This window comes from Vanellus vanellus (genome assembly GCF_965231255.1).
Source record: "Vanellus vanellus genome assembly, chromosome: 21".
NCBI lineage: Eukaryota > Metazoa > Chordata > Aves > Charadriiformes > Charadriidae > Vanellus > Vanellus vanellus.
Genome location: NC_138926.1, coordinates 4,314,533 through 4,342,490, shown reverse-complemented (window position 1 = coordinate 4,342,490; position 27,958 = coordinate 4,314,533). Strand labels below are relative to the sequence as shown.

General features: G+C 48.7%; 4 protein-coding genes across 8 annotated transcripts in view; 2 read left to right on the top strand and 2 right to left on the bottom strand.

Annotated features, from left to right (window-relative positions):
• Window positions 1–475: 475 nt before the first annotated feature.
• Window positions 476–7,865, bottom strand: ACAD8 (acyl-CoA dehydrogenase family member 8). Of its 2 annotated transcripts, XM_082493918.1 has the most exons (11): window positions 7,751–7,865; window positions 6,583–6,683; window positions 6,011–6,180; window positions 5,158–5,267; window positions 4,823–4,899; window positions 4,408–4,545; window positions 3,858–3,993; window positions 3,658–3,755; window positions 3,261–3,413; window positions 2,211–2,313; window positions 476–1,376 (listed from the first exon to the last, which is right to left on the bottom strand). In XM_082493918.1, exons 1-11 carry the CDS (start codon window positions 7,854–7,856, stop codon window positions 1,324–1,326), a joined length of 1,245 nt encoding a protein of 414 aa, XP_082350044.1. In that variant the 5' UTR covers window positions 7,857–7,865; the 3' UTR covers window positions 476–1,323. The 2 variants fall into 2 exon arrangements, with proteins under 2 accessions (XP_082350044.1, XP_082350045.1); XM_082493919.1 differs by lacking the exon at window positions 476–1,376 and having other exon boundaries at window positions 2,262–2,364.
• Window positions 7,293–13,314, top strand: THYN1 (thymocyte nuclear protein 1). 4 transcript variants are annotated; one of them, XM_082493923.1, is made up of 8 exons: window positions 7,293–7,417; window positions 8,767–8,853; window positions 9,861–10,090; window positions 10,555–10,623; window positions 11,309–11,401; window positions 12,093–12,188; window positions 12,823–12,973; window positions 13,082–13,314. In XM_082493923.1, exons 2-8 carry the CDS (start codon window positions 8,811–8,813, stop codon window positions 13,126–13,128), a joined length of 729 nt encoding a protein of 242 aa, XP_082350049.1. In that variant the 5' UTR covers window positions 7,293–7,417; window positions 8,767–8,810; the 3' UTR covers window positions 13,129–13,314. The 4 variants fall into 4 exon arrangements, with proteins under 4 accessions (XP_082350049.1, XP_082350050.1, XP_082350048.1 ...); XM_082493924.1 differs by having other exon boundaries at window positions 7,378–7,417; window positions 8,770–8,853; XM_082493922.1 differs by lacking the exon at window positions 7,293–7,417 and adding an exon at window positions 7,949–8,149 and having other exon boundaries at window positions 8,770–8,853.
• Window positions 13,315–16,721: 3,407 nt separating this feature from the next.
• On the bottom strand, window positions 16,722–24,268 carry VPS26B (VPS26 retromer complex component B). Its single transcript, XM_082493747.1, has 6 exons — window positions 23,867–24,268; window positions 20,336–20,492; window positions 19,337–19,501; window positions 18,393–18,568; window positions 17,568–17,710; window positions 16,722–16,974 (listed from the first exon to the last, which is right to left on the bottom strand). Exons 1-6 carry the CDS (start codon window positions 24,087–24,089, stop codon window positions 16,828–16,830), a joined length of 1,011 nt encoding a protein of 336 aa, XP_082349873.1. The 5' UTR covers window positions 24,090–24,268; the 3' UTR covers window positions 16,722–16,827.
• Window positions 24,269–24,522: 254 nt separating this feature from the next.
• The window catches only part of NCAPD3 (non-SMC condensin II complex subunit D3), a gene marked incomplete at its 5' end in the record, with an annotated part of 28,555 nt that continues 25,119 nt past the window's right edge, over window positions 24,523–27,958 (top strand). The window contains 5 exons of the mRNA XM_082493947.1: window positions 24,523–24,586; window positions 24,797–24,951; window positions 25,548–25,710; window positions 26,529–26,707; window positions 27,595–27,771. Coding sequence (XP_082350073.1) covers window positions 24,523–24,586; window positions 24,797–24,951; window positions 25,548–25,710; window positions 26,529–26,707; window positions 27,595–27,771 — 738 coding nt within the window. The remainder of the gene's footprint in view (window positions 24,587–24,796; window positions 24,952–25,547; window positions 25,711–26,528; window positions 26,708–27,594; window positions 27,772–27,958) is intronic.

The window sequence follows — 27,958 nt, the reverse complement described above, 5'->3', positions numbered from 1 at the left end:
CGCCGCCCGCCCGTCCCCTCAGGCCGCCGCCCCGGGGAGAAGGGAGGCGGCCGCGGGGCGGCTCTCCTGCTCGGGGAACGGGGCCATTTCTGCCCGAGGCGTGAGTCCTCACGCTTATGAACCGCCCTGCGAGAGAAATTCCCTTTGCAGAGCGTGCGGGAAACCAAGGGAGGAGAGGTAAGGGCCTGCTAGCCGTAGCCTCTTGCTGTGTAGCAAAGCCTGAGGTCGGAAAACACCTATGTCGGCCGCTAATGCTCTGTCACCTCCCTCCCCTGCCGTGTGCTAGGCGTGTGCTGAGGGGGAAAGAGGAGCTGGTTCATCTGAAGAGGTTAACAGAGACACTGTAACTAAAAAAAAACTCAGAACCTAAACTTTTCTGCAACCCCCTTCTTCAAAAAGCTCCTGTGATCTCTGGTTAAATACCTGAAATACCACAGAAGAAAATTATCACAACTTCTGACACTGTCAGTAAAGTTGCCATCGTTGCTTTATTGATTCCAAATCTGAGGGGAAAAAAAGATAGTTGAATTTACCAACGTTTTTACTCCCCCCTCCATTGCACACAGTAGGGAGTACCGATTTGAGGCAACAGAGCTAAATGTGTCTGTGCAGGACCTTAGTTTGATTTGCACCTCTGTACTGCAAAGGCTTCTTTGAGACAGAGAAGGCACCAGTATGTGGCAGGAACAGGGAGAACAACAAGCAGTCGATACATTGGACAAGGTGTACTGGGAAAACAGAAAGAGGAGTGCTTCTAGATAAAAGAGAGGCATCCTGCTCCTCAGTTAAAAAGCCGCTGCACTCTGCAAGTGGTTAGAGCTGCAGTACTTGTGGCTAACTTGTTCCCAGTGGTGCAATTAGCAACCAGGAGGACAGGTTTTTAAGCAGAGCAACTACTTCCCTCGAACTAAAGATTTCATTGATAGAGAAGGAGTCCTACGGGATTAGGCTGCACCTCTGCCTGAAGTTCCTGATTCAGTCCTGACTCAGCAGAGATGGCCAACAGGTCTAGTGTTTCTGAGAAGGATGGGTGACAAGCAGCCCATGACCAAGATTCGGAGACAGAGGCTCGTATTCACAACTGTGATTTATATCTTCAGGCTGCACAATACTAGCCTAGTAACAGCAGATCTGCCAGGCACAGAGTGCAGCTGTGGCAGCATGTGAGTGGTGTCCAGCTGTGCTCCCAGTCAATATAAGGCAGAAAGACTGTTTCCACTGTGGTATCCCCCTCTCCACTCCCAGGAAGAGAGCTGGTGAACAGGGGAGGGAAACAGACCAAGCCGTAACAGATAATTTAAGGCTGGAGATTAGCTCCTGGCTTCAGCCCTGTAGCAGGTTCCTGGCCACAATCATCCGCATCACCTCATTGGTACCTGCAGCAGGGTGAGGGTGCAAAAGAAAAACAGTTAGGAGATGGTCCAATTCTGCCCCCAATGAGGGCAAAGAGAATTCTTCCTCGACCTGCAGTCTACAGCACAGAAAAGTTCTTCCTACCAATTGAGGTGTCATTTGGGAGGTGTTAGGCCAAAATACAACTGCCAAGTCCCAGCACATCACTTGGGACAGGCTTCAAAGTGGTAGATGCTGGTGCTTGTTTTTATTTGGGCATTGAGAGGCCATCACAGGGCTCCAGGCATCGAGCAAAACTGGATATATGCCAACACCCGAGTTCTCTGCTTTACTATGTAACATATACACAAAACAGCCAGAAAGACTGTAGACCCATTCGGTATTGGAAATCCGAGTATGTCTCTTATCAGCTACCCTGGTTGTAGGTGAAGGGATTTCAAAGGAGGGAAAAAAAATGGTTTGGAGGCTGAATTGAGATTAGAAAAGGCCAGACACTGTTAGAGACACACTGTCAAAGAGTGAAGATAGACTGGAATCATGGGAAAAGAATTCTTGGGGAGCATCAGCGTGTGCCTGTAGGAGTAATAGCATGAAACTGGACAGAGGCACTGCTAATATGGCAACTCGATATCTCCCCCTGCTGTAAGACTCTTAAAATACACAGTAACTGCTCCAATACACCAAGAGCTCTTGGCCAGGGAATTCTCACACATGACATCCAGGGACACCTCATGCTCACAGCAAAACGAGATTCTGAAACCCAAGAGTCAGAGGGTCATGTGGGAAGGTGGGGGCCTCTGGAGGGCCTGTTTTCTCATGGTGTCACTGCCAAGTCATTGGTAATAAGTGTCTTTTACCTTCCAGGATCTGGTGGACTCTGATGTCTCGCACAAACTGCTGCACAGCATAATCCTTCAGATACCCGTAGCCCCCATGCATCTGTAGAGCCTGGTTGCAGATCTAAGAAGATAACATCGCTGGTGAAGTGACTTGCATGGTATCAAGGACAAGCTGGTGACAGAAATTCGGTAAGAACCCAGGAACCTGGGCTCCTTTGATTATTTTTTTTTGTCTAGTCACCTAATCTCATCTCCTAACAAAGTGTGGTGTGATGGCAAGGCATTCTTGGTCCCCATCAGTGCTGCTTTCAGTGCTATCATGTTACCTAAGTGCTGTTTCACATTAATAGTGCATTTATCTGAACATGATAGCATAGAAATACCCAGGAAACACTTATCTAAGGCAATTTTTACTGCATTTCCATGATGCTACTGATGCAAAAAGCAAAACACCAGATCACCATCTAGCGGTCAGTCAGGTGAGGAATCTGCTCAGGGCTCTGGTTTCTACTGAAACATGACTCCATATGTCATTATCTGTCAACTTGGGACAAAAAATGTAATAAATAGCAAAAATGCAGAGTGCTGAGAGTAGCTTCTAAATGACACAGATCTAGGAAGTGTCAAGGTGCAAATTTCCTTTGCCTTTCTTTTTCTCCCTTCTTGCTTTGTTTTTTCAGGGACATTTTGTGATAACATTTTATTTTTCAACGGTCTAGGAAAGACCACTTGCTACCTAGGAATGATCAGCCTGTAACACGCATATTACCCTTAGAAAATGAAAATGCTCTGCTCCCTGTCCTGTCTCCCTACTTGGTCCCCTAGAAAGTAGTGTAGAAAGCACTAGAGGCCAGGTTGCTTGAACTATGGAGAGGCTAATTCTGCAGCTTCCACAGGGTGCAGAATTCTGTCTCGTAAAACATCCTGGTCCTGAAATGAGGCTTCTGGCTCAATGAACATGCTTGGGTCTGGGTCGCTACAGTGTCAAACTTCTTTCTGACATCCTGGGCACCAAGAGGGTTCTCCAAGCTTCCAGTTATGATGCCAACTGAGGTTTGAGTAACCTACCGCAAAGCATTCATCAGTAGCAAAGAGCTTGGCCATGGAGCACAGCACAGCTGCGTCCTCCCGTTCCTCCTGCAGTGCCTGTGCTGCATTGCGAACCATGAGCCGTGCTGCCACCAGGCGCGTCGCCATCTCCGCCAGCCTGAACTGCAGGTACTGCCAGCAAGCAGCAGGAGAAAAAAAATTAGGTCAGCATCTTTGGAGGGGCCTGTGTCCTGAACACGTCCCCACTACCTTCAGGCAGGTCTCAGGCCTGACACGCTTGCTTACTCAGAAAGAGCATATTCCTGACCTCTCCAGGGAAGACCCTGTGAAGTGAGTGATGGGACCTCTGGCTGCTTGTTCAGCCAGGATCAGAAAAAGCACAGCTCTGGGAGTGCAGGTCTGCTGGGGAGGTTACCTGATTGTTTGCTAGGGGTTCTCCAAACTGTTTGCGGACAGTGAGATGTTCCTGAGCCAGAAGAACAGAGGCATGAGCAGCTCCTAAAGAACATGAAGCTGGTGGGAGAAGCCAAGGACACAGAGTGAATACGAAGCTAATGCAGACAGGCAACAAGATGATCCTGCCCTCCTCCCTTGGCTCTCAGCTGTCTTTCTTACCAATATTTATCCTGCCTCCATTCAGTCCCTTCATGGCAATGCTGAAGCCCTGCCCTTCAGCTCCCAGCCGGTTCCCAACAGGAACAATGCAGTCCTCGAAGATCACAGCCCGAGTTGGCTGGGAATTCCAGCCCACCTGGGAAAAAACAGAGCACCTTCCAGACTGCCTGAGAAGCAGCACACTTCCAGCTCCCAGCAGAGAACTGCCCGGCCCACTCTCAACCCCTCGGTCTCATTGCCAAGCTGCTGCAGAGTGCCTGTGGTCTCTGTGGTTTGGCCTTGGTGCGCTGAGTTGGAAACTGGAATGCATGTATTTGAGAAGAGGCACAAATCCAACAAACCTTGATGTTCCTAAGATTAAAGTCCTTCACTTTCCAAAGGGACAGGTATTGGGCAAACTTCAGCAAAGCTGGACTTGGCTGGGAAAAACCATGCCAGGCTGGGACTCTGGTCCCATACAAGAGGAGATCATTCATGCTTTGCACAGATGAGCTAATCTCTGTCCTGCACTTCCCTCAAGCACACATGAAGTAAAACCCAAGCCTCTTACCTTCTTCTCTTTCTTGCCAAAGCTGAGTCCTGGTGTCCCCTTCTCCAGCACCAGGCAAGAGATGCCCCTGGGGCCTGGGCCCCCTGTGCGACACATGACCACGTACACATCAGTGTCACCTCCCCCACTGATGAAGGCCTGCAGAAGGGCACAAGAAGAAAGGGGTGGCTTTTGCATGCTAACCCTGACTGTGTGGCAGCAGCTGGGGTACAAAGATGGAGGGGAAAAGAACCCACACCAGGAAGTATTCGGGGCCCAACTGTATTAAGCTCTGGTGAATGCTCTGCAAAGCACATCCTACCTTGGGAGAATACACAGAGATGAGGAAACAGTAGGAAATGGAAAGGATGGTGAGACCCAGGCCCCCTTGTGCATGCAGTCCCATACAGCAGCTTTAGGAGGAGCAAAGAGGTACCTTGGAGCCATTCAGGACGTAGGTGTCCCCTTTCCTCTGAGCTGAGGTCAGCAGTGAAGCTGCATCACTTCCACTCCCTGTTCGAGAGGTGAGGAAGCAGCCAGTGAAGCAGCAGGTCCAGAGCCTACAAAACCTCCCCGCGATCGTACCCAGCCACACTCAGGTTTGTACCATAAGCATCTCAGCAACCATCATCTGCCCCTTCCCAATGTCCTAGTGATTGCCCAAATGAACATGAAAAGAAACTTTTCACCTCCAGCTCCATGCAATGTTCACATCCAGTTACACCATGTTAGGAGTGAGGGAAGGGAGATTTCTCAGTTGAGGATGCTCACCTGGCTCAGTCAGGCAGTAAGAAGCAAATTTTTCCATGCTACAGAGTGATGGGCAGAACTTGCGCCTCTGTTCCTCATTGCCAAAGGTGTCGATCATCCAAACGCACATGCTGGAGCAGGAGAGAAGGAGCAGCATTACAGTACGTGAACACAGCCCTGGCAGGAAGGTGAGTCATACAAGAACATCCCTGGCTGAACAGAAGAACAAAGCTCCGTGGGGTTCAGTCAAAAGCACCGAGGCTTGAAAGCATATAGCTCCATCTCAAAACAGAACAAAATTCACAGAAGCCAGGAGGAAGGAGATCGCCTTCGTTCACCACAGACTCGCTGCATTGCAGAACAGCAGGTTCCTATTTAAAAGCCTCAGCGTTCCCCTCAGCACTAAGCCCTACTGTCTCTTTGGAAAACTGCACATGGAAGAAGGAGGCATCATCACTCCATCTTCCTGTGCAAAGTGAGCCTGTCGCTGAACATGTCTGTACAAGCAGGACAGGGCCCCAGTATCAGCTGGTGCCTCTGGGCTCTGTTACAGAACGACCAAAGCACAAAGGCTTTTTCCAGGCAGGTTACTATCTATAGACAGCTTAAGTGGAAGAGCAGGGAACAAAATCCAGAACTTAATCCCATCTTGCATGCCACAAAGCTAAAATTACTTCTTGGTGGCACCTCAGTTTTTGTAGCCTATTTGTTTACTGCCATCGAGGGATCCTCACAGGGACGTGTCTACTTGGGGTCCCAACTTTAAATAATAAGCAGCACCAAGAGAGCTGTCTCCAGCTGGATTTAGAGCCCACAAAAAAAATGTGGTTTTCAGCCAGGCTGACACCGTCCAGCACTTGGCAGACACACTCACTTGTGGATGCTCATATAAGCAGTCGTGCTGGTACATCCCGTTGATAAAGCTTCAAAGATTATGGAGGTATCAAGTCGCGACAATCCAGAGCCACCGACATCTGGTTTCACATAGATCCCACCAAATCCTAGCTGGGCTGCCTTCCGCATTGTTTCCACAGGGAATATTTCCTATTGGGACAGGCAGAGACATCACAAGTGAATATTCATGATCAATTCAATCTCGATATTCAATCTCTTTCAGTACGCCTGAGCTACCAAATCTGGTCCCAACCTCCTGCAGAGTTTAAGTTAATTGGGTGGGTTAAAGAAGAGGCAGTTACCTAGACAGATACATACCATCTTCAGGAGTAAATTCAGGTTTCAGATGATTGAATAGCCTGGCTAGGAAAGCTTCAAGGAATTTCTGATGCCTTCCCACCCCAGTTACAGCAGCAGCTTCAAAGAAAATCTCTACAGATGGCATTACAGCACTGAGAAGCTATTGCAGGAACTCCTCTGATGAGACCCCAGGATGGTAACATCCTAAGCGAGGAAAAAACAAGCAGTAAAACCCTTCTGAGGCTGTCATACCTTTTCATCCCACTCAGCCATGTAAGGAGCCATCTCCTTGGCAGCAAAATCAAGGGCAACTTTTTGGAATTCCTTCTGCTCCTCAGTCAGGCCAGAGGATGCTAGAAAAGCAGGAAGAGATCTGAACACGCGTCTGTTGCGTGAAAGCAAGCACTACCACCTCTTCTATACCCCAAACAATTTCAAAGCGTCCCTTAACTCACACAAACAGTTCAGGGTTTCTGCTGCAGAGACCATTTCTCTGTTCCTGGGGTCATCATGAACTGTGCTGGCAGAGGGCAGCGGGCTTTGGGAGCGGGCTTTCTTAGGACAAAACAAACTGGAGGTCCCAGCTATCCCTGTCTACCCAATGCTGCAAGCCAGGGACAGGGGGAGCACAGCCCATGGCTGTCTCTCCATCTCTCTCTGTGTTGTGAAAATATAAGGACACGGTCCTGGGACTTCAAAAAAGTGACACAAGAAAGCACGATATGAAGGTGGCCTTTGGAAACAACGTCTGAAGTTTTGGTTAGATCCTGCATTTGAAACCTCCTGCCTCATTTGCACATAGATCCAACATTATTTTGTCAGTTTCTCTCCTACAAGTCCTAGGGATGCTGCTGCTTCCATCTGAAACGTGGTTACATTTAAACATGGTAGCAATTCATCTGGGAAGTGTTTCGGAATCCTGTAGGAGGAGTCCGGCTCAGACGCAGCTCTTATTCCCTACGCAGAGACCATTCTCAGCGATGAGATGACGACTTCAATCACAGGGCAACCCAGACTTACAACCGGGTACAGACAGCCCGGCCTGCCTCCCCAGTGAACCTTTTGCAGTGTTTTACCGACCCTTTTCGTAAGATATTCTTTGATTCGCAGTTAAGCTTCAAAAACCGCGAAGACCTGGCAAGGGCAGAGGGAAGGGGAAGGCGCTTTCCCTTGCAGGTGGGCACGGCCGGCCGGGGCCCGCGTCGCCCTGCGCCCAGCTGGTGCAGGAGCAGGGACATCTCCCTCCCGGCGGGGACAGGAGCCCCCAGGCCACCGACCCGCTCCCGAGCTTCACCCGAGACCGCCTCCCTCCCTCCAGGCACCGACGGCGGCGGGGAGCCCTGCGGCCCCGACTCGTCCCACGGGCAGGCGGGTTCCGGGGCTCCCCCGCCCCGCTCGGCCGGCCGCCGCGGAGCCTTACGGTCAATGCAGGAGGCGATCCCCCGCCGCCCCGCCGGGCACCGCGGCGGCGGCGGCGGCGGCAGCAGCAGGCGGGCGGCGAGGCGGGGGGCTCCTCGCCAAGCCATGGCGGGGCCGGCCCGGGAGGCGGTGGCGGCGGCCGGTGGCTCGGCGGGCGGCGGAGCAGGCTGGGAGCTGTAGTCCTGCCCTCGGCGCCTCCCGCTCGCGCGGTGGCTGCGGGGAAGGAGGCAAGCCCACAGGCCATGCCTTATTTTTTGCATAACGGTCACCCATTTCCGACTCCTGTCGGGGCGGTGGGCGGTGTGTTTCCTCCTCCTCCTCCTCCTCCGCTGAGGCTTGGGCAAGGCGAGAGCATCCTTCTCCCCCGTCCGAGGCGAGGGGGCTGCTGCGGCCAGAGCCGGTGAGGGGGAGCCTGGGGTGGGTGGCAGGCAGGGAGGGAGGGGAGAAGCTTGGCATAGAAGGTGGAAAAGTTGATGCCACTCGCTCTGGCAGAAGGAGGCCAGCTCAGAGCCAAGTAACTTCTAACGGGCTGCTGGCGGAAGGGGGCTAGGGTTGGACCAGCCAGCTTGCTCCCTTAACCGAAGGGACTTTGCATGCATGATCTCTGTGGGCAACAAGCTGAGCCAGACACCCCCGGTGCGAGGCTGGACTGAGCTGGAGGCAAGCTGTTCTCCCATTTCTAAAATCACAGCTCCTCTTGGACGGCTGAGAGGGGCGCCGCTTAGCCAAGCACCTTCGGGACTCATCTCCAACAGCTGCGCCACTGTGGAGAAAAGCAGCCCTTCTGCTAATGTCCATCAGAGCACTGCTGTGGAGGGCCTGCATGCCTCCAACGCGCCAAGGGTGTGGTCCTCAACCAGTGCCAGCGTTTGCACTGATAGAGGAAATGGCTGAGCTCAATGAAGGGAATTTATTTACTCTCCACTTACTGTACAGCTTTCACTGTTCTCTGTCTGAGATACCTCTACTTTTTTCAGCTTCCCTGAATAAGCAGTAATTCTTCCTTCTCTCATTCAGCAGGTGCTTCTCGGTGAAGAGGAGATAATTCAGAGAGACCAGAGATGCCTTGGCCAAGCAGAAAGAGAGACAAAGGAGCAGTAGCAGGTCTGTGCTGACATCTGAACTAATTTAGCATCTCTCGCTTGACGTTCCAAGCTATAGTGAAACTACAGACAGTCATCTTAACCGTCTGTCTTTCAAAGCCACACATCTTACAGACAGCATTTCCTCTGTAAAAATGGGCTGAGCATCCATGTGTGACTGAGACAAGTCTGCTAGATATACAATAGGGACAATGATGTATTCTCAGCACAAGGTGGTTAAGAAATGTAACTCATGCCCACTTATGAAGAGTTTTCAGATCCTATGTGTTAGAGATGGTCAGTTAAAGTATACCCAGTGTAGTGGCTGGAAGCTGATGTGGTACCATCTGAAAAAAAAAAAAAAAAAGCAAAAACCTTGCACTTTAGGCAACAGTATGTGGTGTTTCAAGTGTAAGATGAAAAAAATTGCACAGTTGGCTTGTCTGTGCCACTCATCTGCTTAATCGACTCCAGCAAATAACCACCTTCTTGCCCTTTAATCACTTCTTCTTAATTGTTTTTTTGCTGTCTGGGTCCTGGACGAGGAGAGATATGGACCTCCTCTGAACAGGTAGCACAGTGGAAGTTTAATCTAAGGTTTCCACCTACTGCAGTAATTGAAATAGCTTGCTTTGCTGCTCATTTTCCTGTTATTCACCAGACCCACCTAAATCAACTTTGTTGCCTGCCGTTGATTTCTCAGCAATTAATTAAAAAAATTCAAATACATATCACGTGGGCAACATGGGCTATCCTGGCTTTTTAACGATTAACTGTGACTATGGTTTGTGCACAACACACCCACACGCAAAATAATCCTTATTTCAGGTGCAAAGTAGAAATAATCAGGAACGCTGGTGCATAATGCTACTGCCTTACTTGTTGCATCTGGGGTGCACCAAACTTCTCCTGCAGTCAAATACCATTATGTGAAACTAGCTCGGATGACTAAAAATGTTTCAGTACCAGTCCTTACCAGAAACAAAATGTGTTTTATCTGAATGATCTCTTTTTGTTGTTTCTTTGAAGATAAAAAGGAACCTGATGCTAAAATTGCCAAAACCGAGGAGGAGACTCCGGATAAGGAGGAAGAGGAGAAGTCCACAAAACCTCCAGCTGGGAGTTCCAAGTCAGGATGGAAAAATTGGAAGAAGACAAAAGAATCTGACTCTGGTGGGGAGGAAAGCAAGATCACATACTGCCATTGGCTTCTGAAATCAGAACCTGAGAGCAGACTCGAGAAGGGAGTGGATGTGAAAGTAAGCACTGACACCCATCCTTGCTTAGCAAAGTATAGAAGCAGTTTCACTACTGTCCAGAGCATTAGTGCCTGAACGCTGAGTTACAGGATCAAACAATTCAGATTGATCGCGGTGTAACACTATTGTGTCTTTACTTCTCAGAAACCATCTGTCTTCCTAGAAACAGAAAGACATAATGCTGTTCTCTTCCAGGGTGACAATCTTGGGGTTTGATACTTGTAATAAAAGAGGAAACTGGGTTCTCGGGATGCTTAGCTGTTGGTAGCAGGGGCAGCATGTATTTCAGCTGTTGCCTTTACACTGCTGCTGTGTTCCTCTTTTATGAAGGCTTTTCTTTAGCCCCTGTGGGAACCAAAAAAATAGTTGAAGGAGCTACTACAAACAAGTGTTTAGGCACAATGTAGACAATAAAGATCAGACTGCCTCCTGAACTTAGCCTGTATTTTCATTCCATTTGGCAGTTCAGCATTGATGACTTGAAAGCTCAGCCCAATCAGACAACCTTTTGGGATGGAGTAAGAAACTACCAGGTAAGGAGCATGTTTCAGAGATGGAATCACCAAAAGAGCACTAGAAAAAAAGGTGGCCCTCCCCACAGATAACTTGTTCCCTTTGCCTGAAGTATTTCCTTTTGAGGCACTGTGCCTGCTTTTACAGCTGTATTTTGTCAGAAGTCAAAACACCTGCTTAATTGCCTCTAGGTCAAAAGTAGATTCAGGTAATATTCTGTCAAATCATCCAGCTTTTCTTTAGCTTGGTCTTTAGCTCAGACCAGCCTTTACTTCCCTTGACACCTTTTAGCAAGTCTGTACTACCCAAACTGTGCCTTGTCAGTGTACAGTTTTCTATTCTGGGCCTCTCTGCAAAGGGAATCCACATATGATCCCCCTACTATATATGCTTCCCCCCTATATATGACCTGCTCTGCTGCTTGTTTGCTGACAGCTAACTTAAGTCTTCCCCTATCTGAGAATGAGGAGGGCTGAGCTGTTAAATTCCCCTGTACTTTTTAGGCAACAGGATCTTACTCTTTAGATTTGTTTTTATTTCAGTTCATTGCAGTTTAAAACATCTGTATGACAACTGTAGGAAACCTTATCTGAGTCGCTCTGAAGCACGTATATGTCCCTTGTTGTTAGTTCTTGTTCCTAGCTGCTTATAATAAAACCCGAGATAGATACAAAGAGCTCAAAGTTTCTCATTTGCACCTGACAGGCAAGGAATTTCCTGAGAGCCATGAAACTTGGGCAGCAGGCCTTCTTCTACCACAGTAACTGCAAAGAGCCTGGCATTGTTGGAATTGTCAAGGTGAGTGCCTCTCTCTCGTTATGTGTTTCAGGGAGGGGGGAAAAGTAATAATCGGTGGGTTATCAAACAGCTCATTAGCCCTACTTCTGTCTCAGCACTAAAGGAGTGCAAAAGTTGTTCAGTCAGAGCAGCGAATGAGCCTAGGGCATCTAGGCTCAACAGTACCTATCACAGCAGGGCTGACTCAGGCATCTTTCCCCAGAGAACTGGAACCAAACTGCTGTTTTCCTGCTGACATTTCAGAGTGCTTCCAGCCAAGTCAAGTGTTGCTCCACACTCTGATTAAAATCTGATTCACTAAATTCTAGTCAGCTGAGCCTGCAAGGCAGTAGTGTAAAACCTAGGGCACAGAAAAGCTTTTTCTTTAAGAGGAGAACTTGTCACAAAGACTATCGTCATCTACCCGGTTTTCCTCTGTTGTGTGTGCTCCTTCCACATTGCTCTCCAAAGAAGTGATGATGCTTCATTGAAGGTCATGCTGTTCTGCAGTGCTTCGACCCAAGAAATGTGAAGGAAAGAAATACATCCCACCATTAGAGTGGAGCTCAGGGAAAGCAAGGCTGATTTTATTGCACCAGGATTATTCCTTTTGTCTAGTCACAGCTTGCTCGAGGGCATTTTATACCCTTTGCTGTCAACTGTTTTTAACTGATGGGAACTTGTCTCGCATTCTTCTCCCCTTCTGCTTCAGATTGTAAAGGAGGCATACCCTGATCACACACAGTTTGATCAGAAGGATCCTCATTATGATTCCTCCAGCAGAAAAGAGAACCCCAAATGGTCCATGGTAATGTAGTAAACTAAATACAGCTGTTTCAAGCTCTGTGGGCAAGTCCAGTGAAGGTAGAAGATTCTCTGCATCATATTACATATTTTCTTAAGCTTCTATCCTGGCCTAGCCACCTTTTTCTCTCTCAAGAGAAAATCCTATCCTGATTTTTTTCTGTACCTTTTCCGCTATCTCTTCCAGAAGGTTGCCACATGTATCTCTCTAAATTTTCAAATCTTACTTGGATGCAGACCTGACCTCCATGCATGGCAGAATTCTGGGTTAGGAAGGAGAAGGAACATCTTTACGTACCACTCTCAGCCTACACCAAACAAAGCTGTAGTTTTGAGGCATGCTAAATTATAGGGAAGTGACTGTTCACAGGCTGGCTGCATCCCACATCTTAATTTTGTACTGTCTGTGACAACACGAATGTATTTTGCTAGTGCACAGTGCTAAGATTCGTGTAAACAGATCACCTGCCAGAGGCGTCTGAAAGTTATTTTAGCCTTGAGCAAGGAAAAGCTTATAAGATAGTATGCATCGTCCATTTGCTTCAGTTTAAAATCTTTATCCCCACAAAGATCTTATGTGACATCTGGAGGCTATATTCTTCTCCAACCATGCTCCTTTGCTGCCCATCACTTCCCAGGTGGATGTCCAGTTTGTGCGGATGACAAAACGTTTCATCCCCCTTTCTGAAATCAAGGCTCACCACCTGGCACATAAAGCAGATGGAGGCCCTCTAAAGAACATGATGCTTTTCACAAGACAACGTCTTTCCATCCAACCACTGACACAAGGTAAGAATCTTCCTTGCACTCAGTGCCATTCCCTCTGAGAGGCAGCCCTCACTCAGAGAACTTGGAAGTTCCTCTGATGGCTTTTTCTTCCTTACCTTTTCAACACAGAGGAATTTGACTTTGTCTTGGGCCTGGAAGAGGAAAAGCCACATTAAGACACTGACAGCAGCACAGCTTCTACCCAGCCCGCTGATGCCTCCTCCTAAACCAGCATAATTCTCAAGTTTACTTGCTCAATTGCAGCAACAAGAACATGCCTGCACATGATCCGCAACTACATGTCCCTTATTCTGACACACTGTTATTTTTGCTTATTTTTAAATAAAGCCATTTAGAATCAATTGCAGCCACTCAATTCTTAATAATGGAAAAATTTGCAACTTGAAGGATGAAACAGGTATATCCTCCTTGAGGATGTTTACTACCGGATCCAGTGCAGTTCCATGTACTGCAGAGGAACACTTTTCTGCAGAAAGGTGTTGCTAAACTTCTGTCTAGAACAAGAAAATGTAGATGTATATACATATCCAGCCTGATTGCTGCAGAGCAGATCACAGTTAACTTCCTGCAGGTACAAAACCTCCCATGTTATTTCAGTACTGACATCAAGGAAATAGAAAAAATAAAGCTAGCCTGCTCATTTTTAAGCTATGTGGGTCCTCCACCAGCACAGCTTCTAAGCAGTGACATAGCTTAAAGAAAGACCATGAGTTTATAAAGATAACAAAGGACAAACTCCTTAAACATGTTTGAAGGCTACGCAGTATGGCACTGAAGAAAAATGTCTTAATACCATGAAAAGAATCAACAACCCAGTCCCAGACCAGGCAATATAAACCATAGGAGACAAACTCATGGACAGCATTTGACAGCCAGGGCTGGCTCTTTTTAATTGGAGAGACAAAAAACCCAAGTTTTAAAATACAGCCATTGAAAAGACGACGAATTAAGAAACATGTAAACACAGCAGAGGCTTAATTACAGGTTGCACTGCTTGGTTTAGTACTTGTGCACTCCCGCTGGCCTGACTCGGCCTGGGAGAGGGAATGACCCAAGTACTGAACAGAACCACCCAGCTCAGTGGTACACAACTGCTTGAGTAGTGTCTGCCCCTTACCGTGCTAATGAAATGCTTTTCTAAAGTACCTTGTCCTGGAGTGACCTTAAGCTTCAGCTTCTCTCTAAAGATGCTCAGCACATCTGCTCCTCCCCAGACAGAGGGCCTACTGGGTAACAGGTTGAAGGGTCCATTTAGATTTAAGTAAAAATGGGGATCATTTCTGAATTCTGGTTCCACAGGTAGGGATGCAGGAGAGAGGGGCACAAAGTAGAAAAAACAAAAACAAACCAACCCAATGTATAGGCTCATGCACCTTTTCCAAGTAATCCCTCCAGAAGCTATGAACAGATGTTTAATAGAAATCTCCTTACAGTGCATTGTCTTGTCAGACAATTATCTTACATCCAGTACTGATGCTGTTCGGCCAGTAAACAAAACACTCCTGGAATGCAGAGACATTTTCATCCATGGGGTTTCTTTAGTACCACATGGCCTACAGTCAAGAGGAATAGGCAAGGAAAAAAATGCTGGGTGGGATGGGAGTTGAGGGGAAGCTAGAGGGTGGTCAGGGTGCTGCTGTGCTCAGCATAGTCATGGAAAGATAGTCTGCTATCCCCAGAGGCTCCCAATGGGAGCTTCATTTGTCTCTAAAAGATTGTGTATTGCCACAGCACAGGTGGTTCCCCCTACACCGAGCGGGGAGTAGAGTGAGTGTCAAAAGTAACATCCAGATTCCTTTGCCATGTGAGCCTCTTGCCCTGGCATAACAAGGTAGTTGTCTAAAGTAAGCTTTTGCTTCAGTCTTAGGAAGACACGGCTCCAGCCCATGGCACAGACTTCTCATGTAAAGAAAAGCAAGCCACGTCTTCACTATTACAGAGCAGAAACATGGTGTGACACGAGCATTCAGCAGAGATGAGATCATTAGTGTCCTCTACAACAGAGCGAGACTGTCCAGCTCTACTAAAAACCACAACCTTACATGTGGTGAGTAAAAGATAACTTACTTTGGCAAGCAGAAACACACATTTATCACTGAAATACAGTAGCTGTCTTATTACATAAAAAGCTCCCCTTCCCACCCAGGCCCCACTCCCTCCACCAGCACTGTTCCACTAAACAAAGCAGAAGATACTTCCATTTCCCAGCTGCAAGACAACTGTTCTACATTCAGCTGTAGGACCGAGACAGACGAGATTCATTGCAGAGTCAAAAGGAAGCTGGACAAAACCCTAGTGAGCCACAAACTCGCAGGGAAATCCAGACAAATCCCACTTGATAGAGCTCATATCCCAGCATTTTAGTGCAGGCTTGTCTCTCCATCTGCTAGGAGGTCTAACCACCTGCTTCTCTGAAGGGCATCTAAACAGGATGGATAGTGTCTGGACTCAGTCAATCCAGTTTACTAAGCCACATCTAATTTTTAATGGAGGAGTGGCTCCCTTCTGGGAATGTTCTCATGACACTACTTAGCTGAAGACTAAAAGAAGCTTATTTTAGAAAAGAAAAAACCCACATTCAGGTTCTCAGTTCATGGCATACCCTCAGTCCTCACTGGTAACTTCAGCTCAGGCCTCAGGAATGTGTCTCTGGACCCAAAGTGCTCTACCATCCTTCCAGTTGCTGCTTGGCTTCATCTAGCAGCACACACAGGCTACGAGCTTCTTCAAACAATTGCATCCACTTTCTGTCCTTACTAATCCTCATCCTGCAGGCATGAGGGAGCAAACAAAACAATACACTGCTATCTGTCCCTACTACAAAGCCTTCTCTGTCACAAGGACGCAGACACGAGCAGGGCAGCATGTGCAGCATAAGCCCAGCGTTTATTTCTCAAGTTCCAAAACTATTCTCTAGACCTCTCAAGGCTGGTCTGCCCCTGTTCCACAGCAGCAACTGGGACCTGTATGAGTGCAGCAGCCAGAGAGACTGAATCTCAAGAGCACTCAGGCAGCTGCCAGGACAAGACTAGGAAGGCACTGCTCTCGGCCCGGAGCCTTCCTGCCCCCTCTTCTTGCCCACCCAGCAGTACTGGAACCTTCAGCGCTCTGCCCAACCTGCGCCACCTCCTCCTGCATTTGCATGCCTCACTCCTTCCTACCAGCCACAGCTCCCCCTTGTCACAACACGGCAGTCAGGAGCTCCACAGCAAGGACACAACAGCATGCCTGCTCCCCGTGCTCCGCGTGGCTGTGTGGCAGTCCCAGGGCTGAGTCAAATACGTGATGTAACTGTTTGTGACAAGGAATCCAACGCCAGCATGAAGAAGAAAGGGAGGCATCAAGGAGATAACACTAAGCAATTTCAAGTAGGCCGCACCTCAGTCTGACTCCCTCCGCTACCTTCCAGCTAATCACCGTGTCATTTTCCCTCGTGAAGATTTCAGAAAGGCAAGAAAAATATCCATCCTACACAGCCTCAAAGCGACCTCCACACCGCTGTGAAGAAGCAGCAGATTTGGCCTTCACTTGCTCTCTCCCTCCCCGCTGCCACACTGAAAGGGTCTCGGGGCAAAGAGGAGATCAGGCAGCTCCGCAGCCTCCAGACACACGCCTCAAAGCAGCCGACCCCAGAAGAATGTAGTTGATTGGGAAGCACTGAGGTACCTTCAACTCCACACCACCAGCGCTCCAGCTTGCCTTGCCCTCCCATCCCTTTCCCACCCTACGAGTCCTTTGAAGAAAGGAATTAAGTCAAAAACGGGTATTTATTTCATGAAGTCTCTGAAGTGTTTTTTCTTCCTCCTTGCTGCTGTCCCCACTGGCTCCACAGCAGCCTTCCTCTGCGTGGCCTCTCACTGCCGGCCGTTGTTCTCTGCAGGCTGGCTGGGGGTCTTGGCCTCGGTGTGTGAGGATGTCCCCTCAAACCTCTGGGAGGCGATGGCTGCTTGGTGGGACATGCTCTTCCTCACTATGTCTCCTTTCCGCCAAAGCACCACCTCCTGTAGTAACACAGCCAGCAGGGCTTGTCAGGGCTCGTGAGACCTTCTCCTGGCCCCACCCAGACCCAAAGGCTGAACCAAGCTGCCAGGCGAGCAGCTCACACCCAGTGAGAACTCAGCCCATGCTGGCATGTTCCACCCACTGCCGTGTGCATGAGGCCACTTGCAGTGGCAAGCAGAGGCCTCACAATGTGGCCTTCCTGAAAACGTGGGTAGAGCGCTCCTCCCCAGGATCTGAGCACACAAGAGGCAACTCACTGGACATCTAGGGCAGTTCTGTCCTATTGCTGTTGGCTACCACATTGGAATTCATAAGGTGAAGCACAGAAGCTCCACCACAGGGCAACAGAGTGGAAAAGAAGTCCCAGGCGGGCACCTTCTACATGCATCCCCACCACCACTCACATCTGACCTGCATGGACATTCCTTATAGACCCTCTTTGCACATTCCCATTTGTCTAGTCCTTACAGATACTCAATCAAGAACTTGATTCTCCCCCGTGGGAATCCCAAATTCCCAGAAGGTCCTTATAACATAGCATCCCAAGCAACAGTCTACAGGTCCAAAAAGAACTAACAGCTCTGTTTCTTACCTGCTGTTTAAAGTAGCGTCTCTCTTCCTCATCGATCAGCACCAGATTGAGGTAATAGCGCACCGAGAACTTCTTATTTATGTCCCTCATTGTTGGAGTCAGCTCGTAGCCAGCCAGAAAAAGTCTGATGGGAATGGACTCCCCTACAAAGTGCACAGAACCATCAGCACAGATAGAACACACAGATACAAACTAGGAGAGCACCCACAAAGCAAAATCTCACTAGGCCACAAACTTTGTGACCATTTCCACAAGTGGAGTAAGATGATCTAAAAGACCTCGGCTCCCTTCCAAAATCAGCATGTATGGTCCATAGGCAGATCCTGCCCTTGCTGACAGCTATTCCATCTCAACTTTAACAGCATAGGACTAGTTTGTGGCCTGCATCAAGACAGCACTGCAGGAAAAAATGAGTAAGGTGACATATTCTCTGGCCGGTGACTCTGCTGGGCAATGGAACTGGAAAACAAGTGGCACAGGAGATTGGCACAGAGCTAGAACACCACATCTTTCTGCTCCAAGTTGCAGCAATGCCAGCTGGTGGCCCACGCCAACAGTAAATTTACATCTATTCCTGGTTCTGCCACTGCTTCATCAAAAGAATTAAGTCATTGCAACTCATTATGCCTCAATTCCCCTTCATCATACCAGAGAAGGAAGGGGATCATGTTTAATCACCTATGTAAACTGCTGTGAGTCCACTAGTGAAATAGGATGCATACTACTAGTGAACACACAGACTTATCTGAAGATACTGCAGGACTTGTATTCCCGCCCCAAGAGTCTTCAGAAGAGGAATTCTGAAGGGTTCATCTGGCTTCTCACCTCTCACAGGTGCCCCATCCATGATCTCGTATTTAGCTATTGTGTCATTCTCATGATATACGTTGGGTCCAGTCCCTGTTGTTTCTCTCTTGATGATATCTATCTCCATGTGTTTAATCTTGATTCGCACCAGCAGGAAGTAGATCTTTCCGACAATCACATCTTTTAAATGATACCTAGCACATGGAGGAAGAAAGCACCACAGTCAAACACTGCGCAGCAGACCAGGACACAGACTAAAGAGCAGGAACTTGCTTGTCAGGCACTTTGCTCTTATCTGCGGCCCCAGCTGTAAATTTCAGATGGCACATCAACCACCACTAGGCTGCCATAAACAGCGCTTCATCTTTCATCTTGCGGTCTTTTGGAAATCAACAAGAACATTTAGCATGATCAGATAAATTAAAAACAGAATTTCAGGGTGAATATCTGCAAGAAACCCCTGTGACAGCAAAGCCTCCAAAACCAATTTTTTAGGTCAGTTAGGTTACGCTGCAGGGACATTTGCTATCATCAGCTGGGAAAGATGCGTTAAAGTAGTTTAAAAGAGTTGTTTGCAACTTCTGTGCCTGAATTAAGGTCCCACTTCAGCTGTATTGTCTGGTAAATAACAAACGTTATACTTTCAAGGCACTTGGAAATACTGATCTTGCCGATGATACAGGGAATGCAAAGTTACTGCAACAGCCTCACACTGTGCTCCCAGCTCAGTATGCCACAGCCGTTGCTTCCCATTCCTTGGTCCAGAGAGCACATCTATGTCAAGGAGAGGAACCTAAAGATCCTCAACCAGGATCTGAACTGTCTGCCAGCCTAGCTGGACTGCACCAACAAAGAATCCCTTTGAGGATCACATGCAAGACACATGCCTTGGGCTTCCAAATCAAGCGGTCCCCTGTAGCAGATGGTTCCCCACAGCCACTGGCTGCTCTTGAGACACTTACTTGGACTTGTTATACTCGAACTCAATGTGCAGGCAATCCTCAATCCCCACCTCCATCTTAATAGAGGAGTTGAGCTCTGGGTAGGTGCTCAGAGTGTGCACAACTATGTCCATCTCCTTTACCACATCATTCAGTCTGCGGCTCACAGTCGCTCGGAGGAAATACCTGCAAGGAGAGTCCCCTCCTGTTAGGGTTGTACAGGTAGCAACAGAGACAAAGCAGGAAGGGACCTGGGGCTGAGTGGATTGCATTGGGCACCCAAGCACTCTTGCTGGTACCTGGCTTCTGGAGCAGGCAATACCCCACGTTGGAAAAGAAAGAAGGGAATTTTCAAATGGAAAAGCAGACTCTTCTAAGACTTCTCTCAGCTTTCATGCATTTGTGAGCCTGAGTTACCTAAGCAGCATTTTGGGAATCTAAGTAACAGCTTGCACATGTTAAAACCACTGCCCTTTTGCAAGAGATTAGATCACACCAGTCTCCACAGGCACACCTCTTTCTGCAGATCTCAGAATTTTCCAACCCCCCCTCCAAAGCCAGTGACTGGATTTCAACTGAACTAGAGTGCCTACTTGTGAAATATAGTTTGCAACATATGAACAGGATACAAGCTAGGCATCTGTTTGCATAGAGAGCACAATTAAAGTCGACAAGACTGATTACAAGGCAGCAAAAACGTCCCCCTTGGAGACAATTTCTTCTGCTTTTTGAATTACCAAATAAATTAGAAAATATTTCATTGATTCAGAGGGGTTGATTTCTCTTGTCACTTAAATAGTGCAAAACAAGTTCCATAAAGCCTGATGCATGCTTATAAAAGTAGAGCCCTCAAAGACAGCCTTTTATAACTCAGCCCACCCAAATTCATTTGGAGTTACATTACAAGCTTGCAAGGATGTCTGGGAAGGGATGCTGCACTCCAGTATCATCACAGTAAATATCAGTACTTGCACACTGCACAGAACCAAGAACTGGGGTCAGCAAGGGGAGGAGACTCACCGTAACTTCACATTCTGCCCCGTGTAGGACTCGTAAGGTTTTTCCACATGTGTGAATTCGAAGTCAAATGTCTGTGATTGAGTGAATTCACCAGGACGGGCCAGGTCTTTCACCAGAGACACGAACTCATGGTGGTTTCCTCGGTCATAATAGAGTTCTAGGAAGACAGAAGTCCAGGTTAAGCAGTGATGCTTAGTCCCATGTGACACAGTGAGGAAAAGCAGATTTCACAGCTATGAGTGACTCTCTTGTCCAGATCACTGCTTCCTTCACCACTGTTCAGAGAACCTACCAGGGGAGCCTGTGGCTGCAACATCCTGCACTTGTTCACTGCTCTCCATCGGAGCCAGGTGCAGGCCAGAACTTTCCTCCCTGAAACAGGAAGGAAGAGGTCCACACAGCCTCACCTGCTACAACGAAATCAGGAATGCTGCTTGCCTTAGAGTGACATGGGTCACCTATTATCAATATTATGTTCAGACTGAGAAGAGGAGCCAGCAGCTCACGCAATCTCTTCCAATAATTGTCTACACGATATTCCAGGCCAAAGGCATTGCCACTGTAAAAAGAGGAAAAAACACCACTGCTTCTCTGGAACAGCGAACAGCAACAAAGCAAAAACGAAGGGCTAGGAGGCTTCCAACCATTTCTGCTTATCCTTTGACATCAGAGTTTGAGTAATCTCAATTTGCACCAGGGAATAAGTAACAGTGGAGATCCTCACCAATTCTGCACAAAGCCAGTGTTCGCTGCATGGCTACCAAGTGTGTGGGAAGGCAGGTCCTGGGTAACACATTAATGGCCACATGAACACCAACGAGGGAAGAGCATTCACCTTTGGAGGCACTGCTCAAACCAGCTCAAGTAACAAACGTGGTCACATTGCTTCAGTTTTCCCCACAACCTTCTTGCGTCAGCAGGAAAAGACTACAGGTTTCCTCATTTAATGAAAGCAATCCTCTCTACACTTCCACAAAGTTTTCTCCCTTAAGACAAAGCAACAGAAACTTAAAACTCTGCAATTTGCCTTAACAGCTCTGTATTACACATAACCGTCAACGCAATCTGCCCTTCCCAACCCTGCGCGTGAGCTGTGTGACTACAAGACACCCACACAGTCCTTCTAAAAGGTAAAGCCGTAGCCAATCTGATACATTTAGATGAGGAAACAAAAACCGAAGTCATCAGACAATCATACACACCCAAGTTCACTGTCAGCACTAAACTGTGCAGAAGAAGCTTCTGAGAGGTATTAGCAGAGTTCAGGAGCTGCAGCGAGACTCAGTTCTCCGCTCCTTGAGAAGCACAGTGAGATTTCAGCTTTTAAGTAATGTCTGTGTCTTACACCCCTTTGCTCACCTTATCTCTATAATGGAAATATTGGCACTTGAACACCCCTCACTTAGACAGAATGGTGAGTGCCATCAAGCCCTTTAGACTGGGCAGGCAGGTGACATAAATAAACCAACTCTCTCTGCACTGAATACATGTCCACTGAGAGGAAAGTGCTTGTTGATGTGACAGAGAGAAGCCACGTGCCACATAAAGAGAGTAGATCATCTTCCCACATGATGCAGAAGACGATGATCAAATTTAAAGCAAGGGGAGGCAAATGTCAATGTACTAAGTTCTCTGGTACCTCAGAAGGGCACAGACTGGCGCTCTGCAGCCTTAAGAATAGGAAGGATTGATGTTTCCCACACTTGAGAAGACATTAGCATGTCAAACAGGTATAAGCTGTAATTTCAGCTTTTCAGAGCTTTAAGGTTTCCAGATTGAAAAAAAAAATAACCTGCCAATGTTTTGGTGGCGTGCTCAGGACACAGGAACTGCAGGTGAACTGGAATCTTAAATGGGCTCACCAGAGACTGCAGGACACAGCTTTCACAGTCTGGTACCCGGTCAGGAACAGCCATCTTCCCTGTGACACATCACTCCTTTACGTCTCAGTCTCCCTACCTGTTAAATTGTCTCACATAGATACTGACATCACAGCAGCGAGGAGTTGGAATATAAGGCAAGCTGTTTTGAGATGGAAAGCATTAAAGAGGTGCCATCAGCGATACAAACTTCTGCACTTTATTAAAGTGGCCAGATGGGCAAAAAGAAAGGGCTAATGTGCAGCCACAGCAGCTCCTAACGCACCCTGCTTGAGCAATAATGTGAATTCAGAGTGGTTATTTTAAAGATGTACGGCTCAAAAGTCTTCCAAAACGGGGATTCAGAAGCAGGCAAGGCAGTAGAGAGGAGCAGGAAGCGAAGTTCATGCTTAATTTCCACTGATGATCATAATCAAATATCAGGAGGTCATAAGCTAGCTCCTGATGAACGGGCTCACTGACGCTCCATCATTCACAGGCTCTCTCTGCCTGTCCTCCCCTTCCTTTCCGAAAAATCAGTGTTGTGCACGAGTGAGGCCAGCAAAAATATTAAACAGCAGTATTGGGGCTGGGTGGGAAAACCTCTCGTTCGCTTTCCTACACCGCATGATTTGCATTGCAAAGGTTGCAGGCCCACGGCTTGCGCAGTGATTTTGAGGGTTAAACCCGAGTAAGGAAGGCCACAGACGTGAGGCATGGCACACGCCAGCACAGTGGCATCGCTGGGAGCATCCTGAACTTATTTTGGCTCGTGGGTCTCAGGCACATCCATGAAACACAGACATCTCTACTCCGATTGAAGAGTGGGTGTGGCAGCTACCTTTCCTCTAAGAAAGCAGGAACTATTAAATCTAAATTGGTTACACGCACAGATAACCGCAAGTTTTCAACAACTTGAAGTCACCCAACTAACGCTGCAGGGATGCATGGTCACCCACTCAAAGAATAAGAGAATAAAAGATGGAATCGGGCAAGCTGAGCCCGTAGGCCTCAAGAAAGCTGATCCACCCGGGCAAAACACGTTTGTGGGGTAGGGGCTGGGGAGGTGCCGCTGGTAATTTGAGATGTACGGGCAAAACCCATCCGATTCACCGTCCTTGGCAGAGCCGCTGCTTCCCTAACCGAATCAATAGGCACATGAGACACGCAAACAGACAGCTCATAGAGCTGCGAATAAAGACAGCCTGGAGAATTCCCCACCGAGGGCTGGTGTTGCTAGGATGTCCGGGCTCAGACCTGCATTTGCAGGACAGAAACCGAATTCTACCCTACCTCTGGGCATCAGAGCTGAAATCGGTGACCGCGCAGGAGCGAGAAAATAGGATGGGAGAACAATGACCTGGAAAGGGACCGGAGTGCCCTCCCTTCTGCTGGGGCTCGAGCGCAGGGCACAGAGTGGCTTGCCCAGCTCGAACGGAGGCTGGAATAATTCCGGGCGGCCGTGGGAATTCTCCGTGCAGCAGAGCGCTGCTCGGCAGCGCGCATAACCTACTTCGCACCGGCGAGGATTTCCCTACCGTAGGGCGCCGCGGCTTGCGTGCCGGCCTGCGTGCAAACCCAACATTGAAGGCACGAGGGGAACGTGCAAGGCGACCCAGACGGGAGGCCACCGGGGTCTGGGGACCGGCGCGGGGCGGGGACGAGCTCTTACCGATCTGCCCGATGAACTCCACTTTGATGCCCTGGTGCTCCAGCCGCTTGTTGGGGTACTTGAGGGTGAGGACCACCCGCCCGGAGACGGTCTCCCCGTCGTAGAAGAGGAAGTATTTCTCCTTCTTGCCCTCCTCCGTCTTGTGCTCCACCCGCCGCCGGCTCTCGGCGTCGCTCAGCACCAGCTCCAGCTCCGCGCTCTGCCCGAACCCGAAGAAACTCATGGCACCGGCAGAGCGCGGCCTCCCGGCCCGCCCGCAGGCACCACGGACAGAGCTCCCAGCGCCGGGGCGGGGGACCCCGCAATGCGGCAGGGATAACCGGGGAGGGGGCGGCGGCGGCGGCGGGGCCTCCCCGCCTGCCGCTGGAGGGAGCCCGGGGCGGCCGGACCGCCTCGCCGCCCGAGCGCTGCCGCCGCCGTCCCGGGGCCAGGCCGCGCACCGCGCATGCGCCGCCCGGCCGGAGCCGGGGCCGGGGCCGGGGGCCGGGGCGGCGGCAGCGCGCTCCCCCCTCCCCGCCCACCGCCGCGCAGGCGCTTCCCGCCCCCCGCTTCCGGTGGGCGGTCCGCGCAGGCGCGCTGAGGGCGGCGGGCGGCGGCGGGGCGTGATTGGCCGGTTCGAAGGGTGGTGGCGGCGGCGGCGGCGGCGGCGGCGGGAGATGGCGGCGGTGGCCGAGCTGTCCCGCGCCCTGAAGGGGTGGCGGCTGCGGGACGTCGGAGACGGTGGGAGGATGGTGTGGGTGCAGCCCGGGGGGGTCAGCGGGCGGCGGGTGGGGCACCCGCCTCCGGAACTGCCAGCCACCGGCCGCGGGGGCCTGATGTTTCCCCTCAAATCGCTCTGTTCCGTGTTTGTTTTGAGATGCTGCTTAGGCTGAAATGTGTGCGTGTCGGAGGAGCTTCGCGTCTGACGCTTATGCACTGTTTTTGTCTCAGTCTGGGTGAGCACGGTCTGGGATCTGGACTTCACAGAGGCGGAACCTCTGGATTCCAGGATAGCCGAGGAGATCGCCGGGGAGGGAGTCGATGCCTTCACCTGGCTCTACCAGGCCCTGTCGCCGTTCGCTGGGGCGGACCTCCAGAACAGAGAGGTAAGGAGAGCTCCACCGGGACCTTTGAAGTGCATCTAGTCCGACCCCCCTGCCATGAGCAGGGATATCTTCCTCTAGACCGGGTTGCTCAGCATCCCATCCAGCCTGGCCTTGAATGGGGCATCGACCACCTCTCTGGGCAACCTGGGCCCGTGTCTCACCACCCTCATTGCAAAACATTCCTTCCTTATATCTAGTCTAAATCTCCCTTCTTTTAGCTCAGAACCATTACCCCTTGTCCTTTTGCAGCAGGCCCCACTAAAATGTACGTCCCCATCTTTCTTGTAAGCCCCTTTTAAGTACTGGAAGGGGCTCTAAGGTCTCCCTGGAGCCTTCTCTTCTCCAGGCTGAACAATGCCAACTCTCAGCCTGTCCTCTTAGCAGAGGTGCTCCAGCCCTCAGAGCATCTCCGTGGCCTCCTCTGGACCCCCTCCACCAGGTCCATGTAATATAATATTATACACTATAACATAATTATTAAAAACATGTTTATATGTATAGGGGTTTGGTTGCAGTGGCAACTGTTAAAAGCAGCTACCTGGAGAGAGCTATGTTATTACTTGGTTTCTCACTATTACTTGCATATTTTGCCTCAGAATGTCTGGACCTTGTTTGCTGAAAACAACTTCTCTCATAATGCTCTTGTGGCTGTGTTGCATCACTTTGTCCAAGCGGGCCAGCATAAAAGAGCTGATGCACAGCAGAGGATTTACGCTCTTCATGCGGCTGGGTTGTACTTCTTACTGCTGGAAATCCCAGGTGAGCGATGGGATGTCCCTCTTCATTGTTGGATAAAACATCATTCAGGCAAAATCAGCTTTATCTCATTTATAAGAATTCCAGGTGGAACAAGTGATGGCTCTTGAACTGTTTGCTTGATCTTCCTGAAATCCCTGGGGGTCAAAATTAGCCATGGTGTTGAGTGCTGAACAGCTGTTACAGTCTGATGGCAGCTTGGTCTCCTCTCATAACGTGGCTTGATATTTCAGTCCGGGTCTGCTTTGCCATGTATCTTCTCAGTAGCTCTGTGACAGGATCGACAGAGGAGTCTAAACAGTATACAGAGCTGAAATCGCATGTATCCCTCTGGTTTGACCATAATACACAGTGAAGGCAGAAGCTTATTTCTATTTCTGCTCTGTAACTAGAGAGGATTTCACTGTGCAGTGCTTTTGGACAGGTTCATTTGTGAAAATAAAAGTATTTGTTTTAAATAACCAGCAGTTACAGTTTTCTGGCAGGTTGATTCACAGCAGCATCCTTTGGCATTTGAGGCCAATGCGTCCTCTAAAGTTTTGGTGATTTTTTGGTGTGCAGCATGTTAGCAGCGAGAAGGGGTCTATCAGCCAGTGATCCTACTGGAGAATGTCATCGCTGATGACATGTCATCCTGATGCAGTTTGGCTTTGTTCATACAATTATTTTTTTCTTCTCCTGAGCTCTCTTAGGCTCCCAGGACAACACCTGTGTCCTGGCCATCTATTCGGCTGTCAAAGCAAATGGAGAGATGGCCAAATGATTTGTTACTCTCTGTCTATTTTGTCTGGAAGATGGCTGATGATGTCTTTTCTGGGCAGGCAGCATAGCTAACCAGCTGTTTCATCAAGTGATGTTTGATAAATGTCTTCACACCTTGACAAAATGTTGGCCTCGACAACCAGATCTGATGAGGAAAAGAAAGAAGATGCATCCTCAAAGCTCTGAGACCAATGCAAGAAGAAACAGAAAGAAAGGAAAACCATGTAGGAATGGCAATGTAAGATGTTTGTGTAACCTCTTCAGGTGCAAAATCTCTATTAGTAAGCAAATTGTTGGCAAGCTATTTCACTTCTAGGTCAGTGTGCTACTCTTCCTCTTTTTTCACCCATTTTTCAATTCTTAACCTTTTATTCAGCAGTTCAGCTCTGCTCTTGAGCCTCTACCTACTATTAGGAATTTCAGAGATCTGATGATTCAACATTAGCTGCAGTTTCCTGGCTGCTGACTAATAGAAAAAAATATAGCTTTTTTCTGTGGCATATTGTTAGAATTCTCAGTACCAGAGGGAGAAACTAATTTATATCAGTTTCTTCAAGAGACCTTCAAGTTAGTATGTGACCAGCTTGCAAATGACATTTGAGTTTCCTTGCCAGCTTACTGATGGGAAGTTAAGGGCTGAATGCTTTGGTTAGCTGTGCTCAGCTGCTCGTTATAACATTTATGTGTGTGGGTTTTTCTAATGGAACTGAGGATTACGCACGAGAAATCCTGAGAGAACATGGGTGCTGCAGAGTCATGACAAGCAAGGGAAGAAGGGCATAGGCACAATGGGAATTACCTGAGATGAATCTCCAAGTGTCAGATTAGAATTTGGATAGTTGCCCTCAGTTCTGATGGACTTTCTCCTTTAAATCAAGAACAGGCTGTGTTGGAGCTTTCATTTTTTCTCTCCAGCTTTCATCTTTCTGTCTGTTTGGTGGTTTGTTTTTTTTTTTTTTTCCCCACTGTTAAGTGCATTAACTAATCTGAAAGAAAAGATTTAGAATTTTGGATGTGAAACAGTGTAGGACCTAGTCTGAGAACTCTGTGAAGCACTGAAATGTGCAAGATATCAGCCAGTGCTGAACAACAGGATGGTGCTCTTTCTCTTTTCTACCAATATAGATGGAAGGGATGTTGGAAGAGGAGGAGGACGAAGAGGATTGTGAAAACATTTACTTTTCAACAGATGATCTTCTTCAAGTTCGCAACTCAATCTTCCTTCTTTTGAAGAACTTTTTAAGACTTCTACCTAAGTTCTCCCTAAAAGAAAAACCTCAATGTGTACAGAACTGCCTGCAGGTAATAAGATTCAATTCAAGGAACCTTATGTCCCTTAACACAAACTTTTAGAGGATGCAGAATGCTCGCATCGCCACGGGAGTGATGGCAGCCCTGCCTTTCCTAAACTAGTCCCCCGATTAAACTGTCCTCAGTGTAAATCTTGGAGCGGGGTGTCTGTTCTTTGTCTGTCTCTATGCTTAGCGCT